The sequence below is a fragment of the Benincasa hispida genome, chromosome 11 (genome assembly GCF_027475165.1).
Source record: "Benincasa hispida cultivar pf3 chromosome 11, pf3_genome.v1.1, whole genome shotgun sequence".
NCBI classification, from domain to species: domain Eukaryota; kingdom Viridiplantae; phylum Streptophyta; class Magnoliopsida; order Cucurbitales; family Cucurbitaceae; genus Benincasa; species Benincasa hispida.
The window spans coordinates 50,565,330-50,576,912 of NC_143488.1; the positions used below are offsets into that span (position 1 = coordinate 50,565,330).

The window sequence follows — 11,583 nt, forward strand, 5'->3', positions numbered from 1 at the left end:
CAACTTCTCTCATTACGCTATTCTAAGGTTTAATCCATTTGAGCTAGCAAGGGGACCTAATAGACCTATAGATGGCTCCAACGGTCCGATTATAATTGGTTAAACTCTTTAAACCGAATTAATCAACATTCGTTAACTACTGGGTCATTCCACTAAAGCCTAGTAGTTGCTCTCCCCTCACTGTGGATATATTTTTGTCCACTTGATTTAAACATAATTAGTAAGTCAACCCTTCATAGGTTTTTCGTAATAACAACTGGGTCAAGAGTTGTTTTACTCTCGAGATTACATCTTGTTCCTTAAGTCCCACCGACTCTCTAATGAACAATTGGTTTGTGATCCAAGCACCAAACTGAATTCCTCTCGGGCCAATGAGAGGGTGGACCCCTTGTTCAAGATTCGGAGTCATCACTTAAGGGAACAACCTCTCCACTATCCCCAATAGTGGGTAAGAGTGAATTTCATCTTACACCCTATGTCCCCAGCTATCTACCCAGTCTTACCCCTGAAATTGGAGGCTTATTGAGCCCGCGCTATTCAGCCAACCCTCACCTATAGAAATTTAAGAATAGTCCTAAATAAACAGGAGTTTATAGTTAGTTCAGGATTAAGGTCAAGTTACCTAGGTCTCGCTTTGAAATTGTCAGTCTTAAATAGTAAACAACATTATAAAACAAGAGTGACTTATTTCTTGGTCCGATCTTACACAAACTCTTTGCATAGGATGCCCCATTTCACATGTTTCCACATGAACGATTCAGATCACATCGTTTGTACAAAGTACAAAGTGGGCCGCATCTAATAATGTTTCCAGAATAAGATACCCAGTCTTATTCATATACTTGTAGACTGTTTTGGCTATCTACTCGAACTTGATCCACTCTTATGTCTCCACATAAAGTCTAAGTACTCATGTAATAGTCATAGATCTTAGTTCATTGGATTTAATGCAATTTACATATTCAATAACAATTTTATTGAATAAACTTAACTTTAATAACTTCTTTATTGAAAATAGAATATGTTTAATCTTACAAACTACGAGTTTTAAAACATACAACCCAACACTTATGTATCTTGCTAATAATACAAGACTAGATATTGAATTTTCAGTAAATTATTAGCAAGATATAGTTCTTCTCCAACAAAAGATATTGAAACAAAATTAAGCATATACTCCATTATCTTTGAGGAACAATCGACATGGGTTCGTTTTATTCAAATAAATCAAGTTTTGATCTAATTGGTTATGTAAATTCTGGATATTTATCTGATCCACACAAAGCTATCTCAAACAGGTTATCTGTTCACATATGAAGGAACTACTATATCATGGCGATCGGTGAAACAGACCATAATAGTCACTTCCTCAAATCATGCTAAAATTCTTGCAAATTCATAAGGCTAGTCGAGAATGTATATGGCTAAGATCAATGACTCAACACATTCGTGGAACATGTGGTTTGTCTTCTAGTAAAAATCTTCCAACGATATCATACAAAGACAACACGGCATGCATATCTCAAATCAAAGGAGGATATATTAAAGGAGATAGAACCAATCATTTTTCACCGAAGCTTTTCTATACTCATGATATTGAAGAAAATGTCGACATCAGTGTACAACAAATTTGTTTGAAAGATAACCTAACAAACTTATTTACAAAGGCATTACCAACCGCAACTTTTGAAAAACTGGTGCACAACATTGGAATGTGGCGACTCAGAGATCTCAAATGATGTTTCCATGAGGTAGTAAATATACTTTTTAAGAGTATTAGATTATATGAAATACGTACTCTTTTTTCTTCACTATAATTTTTTTCCCAGTGGGTTTTTTCTTAGTAAGGTTTTAAGGAGGCATATTTCATATATAATGGACATCTAAGGGGGAGTATTATAAATATGTTAAATTAGATGTAATGTAGATGCCCATTATTATGTCAATTGGTATTGTGTTACTTATTCATTACCCCATATATAGTTCACGTGTCTCAAGATTACACACTATTAGTATTCATGTAATCCACCTCCTACTTGTCAAATTGCCTATAAATAGTGACATTTGGTGGGTTTTGAAAGACATACATATTGGTGATCAATCCAAAAAGATTGGAGAAAATGGAGAAATCCATTCTTTGTTATTTTATTTACTTTTTGTTATTTATTTATTTCATATATTTATATATTATATTATATTTATTTTATTATATATTATTATTATATTATATTTTCTCCATATCCCTATTCTCATTATGTGTCATTGTGCTCCTCAAATTTACAACAGTAACCATATTTAGGAAAAAAGAAAAATAAGATTTTACATCAGAGAAAAAATAACAAGTCTACACATGCATTTCACAATTATATTCATTTTTTTAAGTACAAATTGGGATAAGAATTTGAACCACATCTCTTGTTCTCATTATATACAGATGTTAGTTGAGCTAAGTTTTGGTTGGCTCGTAATTATATTCTATTAATATAACTATTGTCATAATTTGAGTCAATTATCTTTACACGGTTTGTTGATTTCATGTTATGTTACAAGCGTGATTTGATTGCAAAAATTTCGAGAAATGTACTTTTTTTTTTCTTTTACTTAGAAATAATAAAAAAAAAACCTCTTATATAATATACTCACATAATTTTAGAGTTGTGAACATATCTTCGGCCCATAATTTCATACATATTTTGTGCAGTATATATATATTTATATCGAAATCTATAATAAAAATGGCCAATTTGCGTAAACGGATTGAAAAAAATTGTAGTTGTGCAATTGCCATCCTATGTTTTTCGCTTACAAGGATATGACAAATTAAATCCCAAACATACATCATCCTAAAAATTAAACTCGTCAAGTTACATAATTGTTAAAAAGAGTGTCTTCCTTAAATTATGTTAACTCATTTGATTAGTAATGAGTTCATAATTTTTTAAAAATAACGGGGTCTTTTTAAATATTAAAAAAAATATTTAAAAATATCTACATTTTATAACAAAAAGTTTCAAAAGTACACGACACCTTTAGAACTTTTTGCTATAAACTATAAATATTTTTTGAATTTTTCTATTTATAAGAATTTCTCTTTAAAAAAATAATGGATTTCATATTTTTAGAATATTTGTCACATCTTTATACTTTTAAACTATCTAAATCACATTTTTAAATTCTATTTTAACTTATAACTTTTGTTTCAATCATATTCTTTGCATTTTAATTTAAACCATTCATCAATTCTTTTTTATTTTAATCTCTTTCATTACTTTTAAATATCATGTTAAATATTTTCCATATAAACTCGTTCAAAAATATATTCATTAAAAAATTTGTTGCGAATATCTTTTTACCACATGCTACACATTTTGCTTTGAATGTTTATTAAAATGGTTGGTTTTGCCCTCCCCTCATTCTTTTTTTCTTTTTAATAATAAATCACCAATAATAATTACACCTTTTGAAACCTAAAGCACAACCACTCTCTCTTTCATGGTACACAACTACACGTAGGGTTAATGTATGGGAAAAAACCTTCCTTCCACTACTGTCGTAGAAATAAATAGAAAAATAATAAGGAAATTAAAGAATTAACGCGGAAAAACTTCAAACCGGAGAAAAAACTATAGACCAGAAAAAATTTTCATTATGTGAAAAATTATTACAGTCATACAAAAATCTCTCCCCGACTCCAATTACAAGAAAACACTCTCTCTAAACATTATCTCACACACAACTGAGTTAGTATAACAAAGTTTAAAGTGTTTTAAATTAGAATGACTTTAAACTAAAAATAAAGGCATAAACTCCTCTTATAGTGTTGGAAGCCTATCATTCTTTTAAACATTGCTGATGTAACATAATTACACTTTTAATATTTTACGAAATCTCAACATCTTTTGGTCAAAAATATATACATTAACTACATATAACCTTGTGCGTAAAAGAAGTAATAATCAATATTAATAATATGTTTTAGATGCAATTTTTGGAAAACTATACAAGCATATCAACAAAAAGATAATGAAAAACATACACACACAAAAAAAAAAGAAGTAATAATCCAAGGTGGAAAAAAGAGATTTGATGTATAGGTTCAACAAAAACGGATACCGACCTCCCAACCGCCAACTCTCTTAAAACTACAAAATAAAGACACAGTAGAAGAAAAAAAAAAAAAAAAAAAAGCAGGCTGAGAAATTTTAGCTTGCATTTCCTTTTCAATAACCAACCCTTTTGCCTTTCTCTTTTCTTTTCCTTGAAGCACAATAATCTCTCTCTTAATTTCTCTACCCAACCAACGAACTATATCAAAAACAAAAGAAAAAACCCTTCCCTTTTTGCTTTCTTCTCAGCTTCCTTGTTTGTTGTATATTGCATTTTCAGTATCAATCAAATGATATAATAATATTAATTCTGTCACTTCAAGCCTAAAAACAAGTCCATTTTATCAATCCCCTATGAAAAGAGGAAGTGTAAAAGAAGAGAGATCTTGAATTGGACATGATCTAAAATGATGGCATTTAGCTTGGTTTCTGCATGGAACAAGAGGCGTAGAAGAAAAAAGTCTTCTCATAATTTAGATCATCAAACTGCAGATGATCCTTGTATGTTAATAATGTACCATCTTCAACTTTCCTTTTCTCGATTCTTTTCTTGGCTTACCAAGTTGTGTTCATCAGGGATCTATAGACCAGTTGAGTTGTGGCAACTTGAGGATCAAACCCTTCAAAGACCCTCCAAAAGACACCATGGATCTGCTGTCTTCACGCTTCGGGAAATGGAAGATGCCACGTGTTCCTTTAGCGATGCTAACTTGCTCGGAAAAGGTGGTTTCGGTCGAGTTTATCGAGGCACCTTGCGATCGGGAGTGGTTTTTTTTTTTTTTTTTTTAATCTATATATCTTCTTTCTCATTTTTGTTACTTAACCTCTCGTTTGATAATGTGAAAAAGTAAATTTATGGTAACACTACTTCAACCTATGAGTTTCTTTCTTTTGTTATCTACTTCTAACAATTTCGTTAAAATTTATGCTAAGTTTTGAAAATTTGAAGAAAAAAAAATGTAGTCTTTAAAAACTTAGTTGTGTTTTTTGAAATTTGACTAATTAAGAATTCAAGTGGTATCTTCAAAAATAAATGAGGATTATTTTAAAGATTTTTTGTTTGGGTGGTGAGATTGAACCTCAGACTTCGAGGTTAAGGGTACAAATTCACGTTTGAGCTATGTTTGTTAGACATTATATTAAATTTACCTTCACCCATTAGCTTAAGCTTTTCAGTCAATTAGTGATTTAAGATGGTATTGGTTCAGGATGTCCTGTGTTCAAGTCCCTGTAATGTTATTTCCTCTCCAATTAAAATTGATTTCCACTTGTTAGGTAGATGATATATTATATTAAAGTTACCTTCACCCACTACCTTAAGTTTTTGGGTCAATTGGTGATTTAAGAATGTTCATATTGACATCATTTTGAAGAAATTGTGAAAACAGTCATAATTTTTTTTTTTTTTTTTAAAAAAAATGGTTATATATAAACCACAATTTAAATTTTTAGTATATAAAAGCTAAGATCACACTTGATAGTTACCATTTGGTTTATGGAATTTAGTAAATTAAGCTTATAAGTCCTACTTCTACTCACAAGTTTTATATTTTGTTATCTACTTTCTACCCACGTGTTTTCAAAAATCATACAAGTTCGGTTTTGAAAGCTCATAAAAAATTTCAGAATTTATGTTTTTCACCTAAATAGAAAAAATTGAATGAAATTAAATCCACGTATAAATTTAAAAAACTAAAAACTAAAAGGGAAATCATTATTATACAACTCAAAACTCCAAACATCAAATTATTAACCATTTTAAAACCTTCAAAGAATGTTATATATACAACTGATCTAGAATCAAATTGGCACGAAATTAATGATTGAAACATGGGATTTCGTGAAGGTTGTAGCAATAAAGAAAATGGAGATGCCAGCATTTAAGGAAGCAGAAGGAGAGCGTGAGTTCCGAGTGGAAGTTGACATTCTAAGCAGATTGGACCATCCAAATCTTGTTTCCTTGATTGGTTATTGTGCAGATGGGAAGCATCGGTTTCTAGTTTATGAATATATGCATAAAGGAAACTTGCAAGATCATTTAAATGGTAGCTTTTTTGTTTCCCAATATAATAGTGGTTGAATTTTTTTTGGGTAAATAAAGTAAAATTTTGAGTTTGGGTTTTGTGTAGGAATTGGAGAAGCAAAGATGGATTGGGAAAGGAGGTTGAAAGTGGCACTTGGAGCAGCAAAGGGACTTGCTTATCTCCATTCGAGTTCAGCTACTGGGATGCCAATTGTTCATAGGGATTTCAAATCCACAAACATTCTTCTTGACTCCAACTTGGATGCAAAGGTAATCAAAAACCAATATCTTAACACCGTATCTGAGAAAGAGATCTAAAGTTTTCAAATATATGTAGAGTCATTTTCTCTCAATTTTATATAATAATCTATTAATTAGGAATGAAAGTGGATTCGATTTTGTCGGTTCTGAAGCCAACCAATAAACAGACCAAATCGATTGGTTTTGTAAATAAAGGAACCAAACCAATGTTCTAGAACAAAAGCAATGGATTATTGATTTTTATTGGTTCGGTTTTTATCGGTTTTGATTCTAATTTTCTGTCATTTCTTTTTTTATTCCAATTTTTTTCATTTTCATTTTTGCTTTTTTTATTTGGTCATTTTTGTCTTTCCAAGTTAAAATTTGGCCTATTTCTTTTTTTTAGATTGAATTTGGACATTTTTGTTTTTTTTCTTGACCTTTTTCTAAATAATAAACATATATGCACCATAATAATTTGTCATTTTTCTAAAAGGAAACTAGGGGTTAGAATTTATTTATAAGGGTATATATATACCTTTGATTTGGTTCTGTTTTGACTGATTTTTTCAACAAAAAACTTATTAAAACCAACTATTTTTTGTTTTCTCTAAATACAAATCAAGATGTCTAATTTTATACTAGAAAACCAAACCAAACCAGTGGATCAATTTGGTTTGGTATGGTTTTTCGATTTTTTGTTGCACTCCTACTACTTATTGGTTTTACTTATAATAATTTTATATATAGTTATAATTAGAGCAAATATCAATTTATACCCTTGAACTTTGTGGCTTGTATCAATTTAACTCTAAAACTAATAGTTGTATCAATTTGAACCCTAAACTTTTAGAGTAGTATTAATTTAAACCCCATAATTGTATAAATTTAAACCTTGAATTTTCATAAATATATCAATTTAAACCTTGAACTTTAATAAGTATATCAATTTAAACACCCAAACTTTCATAAGTGTATCCAAATATAACATAATGGAGGATTTAAATTAACACTAATGAAATTTCAATGTTTAAATTGACACATTTATAAAAATTCAAGGTTCAAATGAATACGACTATTAGTTTAAAGTAAATTGATATTTGTCCTTATAATTAATTAGGGTTACATCGTTGATATCTCTTATTGTTTGTTTGATAGATATCGGACTTTGGGCTTGCAAAGTTTATGCCAGAAGGACAAGAATCACATGTGACTGCAAGAGTTCTGGGCACGTTTGGATACTTTGACCCTGAGTATACTTCGGTATGTCTTCAGTTTAAACACACGTTTAATGTTATTTATCTTTTTAGTTGGTTTTAAATGGTTGTAAAAGCGATGATTTAACGGGTGTTTAACCTATTAACTTCATAAGTTCGTGTTAAACAACTCAATTTTAATGGTAAATACTATTAAAATTTACACATTTATGGAAAAACTGCATCTCACAACTCTACAAATGAAACAAAAGTTTTCTAACTCTAAACTTAACACTACCTTAAACTCACAATTTTTCTAATTTGTTTGAAAAGAATTTGATTACATATGTATAGATACTTTTTTTTAGGAGTGTTTTTTAAAAAACCAAAGCCAAGCATTTGAAAACAAAAACTAAAAAACCAAAACCAAGCTTTTGAAAATTTAAAAAAAGAAATATAATATATGTATATAGTTATTGTCATGACATTTAACTAAGATTAAGATTATGAATTCAAGTATATGGTTAGAAAAAAATGGAAGTCATGTTAAAGAACGTATAAGAAAATTGTTTTGATAAAAAAAGGTGAGAAAATAAGCATTTTCAAGAACCTAATAGTTTTCAAACAAAAACTTAATAAAGATTTTGAGATAATTGTACCACGGGGCACAAAATGGAATTTACCCCATTTTTTAAAACGTCAGCTTTTTAACTTTTTGATTGTATCATCAATGACAAAAATTATGATGACCTTATTGTTCATATGTATTAGGCTCTCAACTCTTGAATCTCACTTTTTTCTCTCAGTACTCTTGCTCCTGGCTCATTCACTCTCACTCTGGCAGCTTTTGTTATTCACTTTCTTTTAATATAAACAGTGAGAGAAAAGAGCAACAACTAAGAACAAAGAGCAAAAGTGAGAGCGAGATTCCAACTTTACGTGCACAATGATTAGTCTTGATAATTTCGCACTAATATGACATAAACAAAATGTCAAAAAAAAAAAATAGTTTTAAAAAGTATGGTAGATTTTATTTTAAGTCCAAATTCTCGGTCATCTATTAAAAAAATTAGGGTTGTTTATGGTTGGGTTGAGTTGAAAGACTTTCTTTAACTCGGCTCAATTGTTTGGGCTGTAAATTTATTTAACCCAAATAATTCTTATTAAAAAATGAACCCAACCTAACTCAATCATGAAATATTTCGGTTAGGTTGGGTTGGGTTAATCAGATCATTTATTTATAATTTTGTTTTAAAAAGAAATTAAATGTAAATACATAAAAATCTACTATAATTATTTCCATATATTGAATTAAGATTAACAAATCAATTTCAATTTATATAATAAAAAATTTTGGTTTTCAAAGTGTTAAAGAAACTATTTTTTAAAAGTTTATTAAAAAAACTAATTAAATTAAATAAAACTAAAATCAATAAATATATAAATAATTGTATTATAAGTAACAAAAGATATATATATTAAAGATAATAATAAGTTCGAGTTGGTTTTGGTTATATTAGGTAAACCTATAACCAACCCAACTCATCAAATTTTCATTTAGTTGAATCCAATCCAACTCATTATTCAAATGAGTTGATAACTCAATGCAAATCGCACAAGCTGAGTTGGATTGATCGATTTAAAACAAGTCATCAAATTTTTTTAACATCCTTAAAGAAAAAAAAAAAAAAACTCTAAGGATTTTAAGGAAAGTGAAGTTGTTAACAACGTGGTTATTTTGGAACAAATTATGAGATGATGGATAGAATTTGAAATCTTTTAAACTTTACATAATTGAGAAAAATAGAAAGAAACTAATTTTGAAGTGATCGGTTTGAAAACAGACAGGAAAACTGAGCTTGCAAAGCGATGTATATGCATTTGGAGTGGTTCTTCTTGAGCTGCTGACAGGCCGCCGAGCAGTGGACTTGAACCAAGGCCCAAATGATCAAAACCTTGTCCTACAGGTAAAACCTACGATACAACCATTTTCAAATACCTTCTAATTTTAACCACTTTCTCAATATTATTTTCAATAAATATGGTTTTACACATTATATTTCTAATCAAAGTATTTAAAATCAAATTTTTTCTTTTTTTTTTTTTTAAAAAAAAAAGAAATAAAACTTTTGTTTATTGCACTATATGTATTCACAAGTGATTATATTTGATCACAAATTTATATACCTACTTTGAAGATTTTCGGAAAATACTTAAAATTCATTTTTGGATATTTAATTTCTCAATAATCTCTTCAAAAATAGATTTTATACGGGAGAAATGTATTTTTAATCTCTAAGTTTTAGGTTTTCGGTCCATAAGTTTCAAAATCTTACATTTTTATTCTTAAGTTTTGAGTTTAAAGTTGGTTCTTACGTTTCAAAATATTGAATTTTTCCCTTGAGTATTGAGTTTTATTTCTATTTGTTTACTAGGTTTCAATGTTTACAATTTAATCTTGATTTTTCATTAAATATATGCTCATTCCTAGTTATTGGTGTTAATGTTTATTATTTAATTTAAAAGAATTATAATTTAATTAGTTTTCACCTAATTTTTCATTTCCATTAAAGTTAGTTTAGAAATTTCACATTATGGCAACAAATGTAAAAATGTAGTGAGTGATTAATGTGTATTTCTTAAAGGTAAGACATATATTGAATGATCGAAAAAAGTTACACAAGGTGATAGATCCAGAAATGAGTCGAAGTTCATATACAATGGAATCCATAGCTATATTTGCAAATTTGGCTTCACGTTGCGTTCGAACAGAGAGTAGTGAAAGGCCAACAATGACAGAATGCGTAAGAGAGCTCCAGATGATTATCTACACAAAATTGCAAACTCGCAAGGCTTAAAGATATAATGACTTTATATATTAAGTATACTTCATTAATTGTTTTGTATTCGATGAACTATTCTTAAACCAATTTAAAGTGGTGTAGAAATATGTGTCTCTTTGTGGGTAGTGAGTTTAAATCTTTATTCTCACATTTGCGATGTAATAACTTTTTTAGGAAAAAAAATACAATCAACTAGTTCTTATGAAACCTAGGATTTTTATACATCATTCTAGCTAGATTGGGGAATATCACTAAGCATAGTTGGTTGTTTATAGATTTGCTTCTTTGATGACATTATTGTTTAATTTCTTTTTCCTTTCCAATTGTGTGCTTGAACTCAATTTGATGTTTGAAAGAGAACAGTGAGATAAAATAGTAAAATTTGTACATAGCAAACCACAAGTTAAAAGGTACATTTTAGCATGGAGCCAAAATTTGTCTTAGGGAGGTGTAAGATTATATCTTTTAAATATTTGGGAGGATTTGAAGGAAAACTTAGAAAAACTTAGAAATGTTAATTTTGTAAGAAATACTACTTTTTTATATATAATTTCATATGGTCCTTAGAATTTTTTTTTCTAAAAATACTATTTGTCTCTATAAATGTCATATGTGGATTTGTTGGGGGAATTGGATTGTATATAAAACTGTCGGACACTAGCAACATCAACTTAGTGATACCTTTCAAAAACAAATTTAAACTCTTCTTAGTCAAATAGCTTTCTGATGAAATCTGTGTGAGGAATGATTGTCTAATCATCGTGTTTCCTCTTTTTATCACACAAATAAAAATATTCATATTTTTAAAAAAGAATAAGAAACGTGGCATATTCTAATTGGATAACAGCCGAGTTGCATAAAAGATGGGTGCAGTCCCTCTACACCTAAGTTTTTCTCAATCTTTAATTATGGCAACAAATTTGTCCCACAGTATCGACATCACATCTTTAGGGTGTACTTAGAATACATTTTCAAGTGCTTAATTTTAAAAAATTAAGTTATTCTGGAAAAAATTCAACTGTTTGGCAATTATTCAGAGTTTATAAAATAGGTTGGTTTAATATAAACATTTGAAACCAACTTTAAAAAAAATGATTTTTAAGTATTTAATGGTTAATCTCTCCCTAATTTGTATAAATCTTAAAGTTATCAAAGCGCCCCAAAAGTCATCTACC

At 29.0% G+C, this 11,583-nt stretch overlaps 1 protein-coding gene across 1 annotated transcript; it reads left to right on the top strand.

Annotated features, from left to right (window-relative positions):
* Positions 1 to 4,260: 4,260 nt before the first annotated feature.
* Positions 4,261 to 10,615, top strand: LOC120091613 (Protein kinase superfamily protein). The gene is made up of 7 exons (XM_039049715.2): positions 4,261 to 4,607; positions 4,683 to 4,873; positions 5,953 to 6,151; positions 6,236 to 6,399; positions 7,528 to 7,632; positions 9,410 to 9,532; positions 10,211 to 10,615. The coding sequence occupies exons 1-7, from the start codon at positions 4,514 to 4,516 to the stop codon at positions 10,421 to 10,423; spliced, it is 1,089 nt and encodes a 362-aa protein (XP_038905643.2). The 5' UTR covers positions 4,261 to 4,513; the 3' UTR covers positions 10,424 to 10,615.
* The last annotated feature ends 968 nt before the right edge of the window (positions 10,616 to 11,583 follow it).

Coding starts and splice junctions, on each gene's coding strand:
- LOC120091613 (XM_039049715.2), top strand. CDS start 4,514: ATGATGGCATTTAGCTTGGTTTCTGCATGGAACAAGAGGCGTAGAAGA. Junction 4,608..4,682: donor TCAAACTGCAGATGATCCTT/GTATGTTAATAA, acceptor TGTGTTCATCAG/GGATCTATAGACCAGTTGAG. Junction 4,874..5,952: donor GCACCTTGCGATCGGGAGTG/GTTTTTTTTTTT, acceptor GATTTCGTGAAG/GTTGTAGCAATAAAGAAAAT.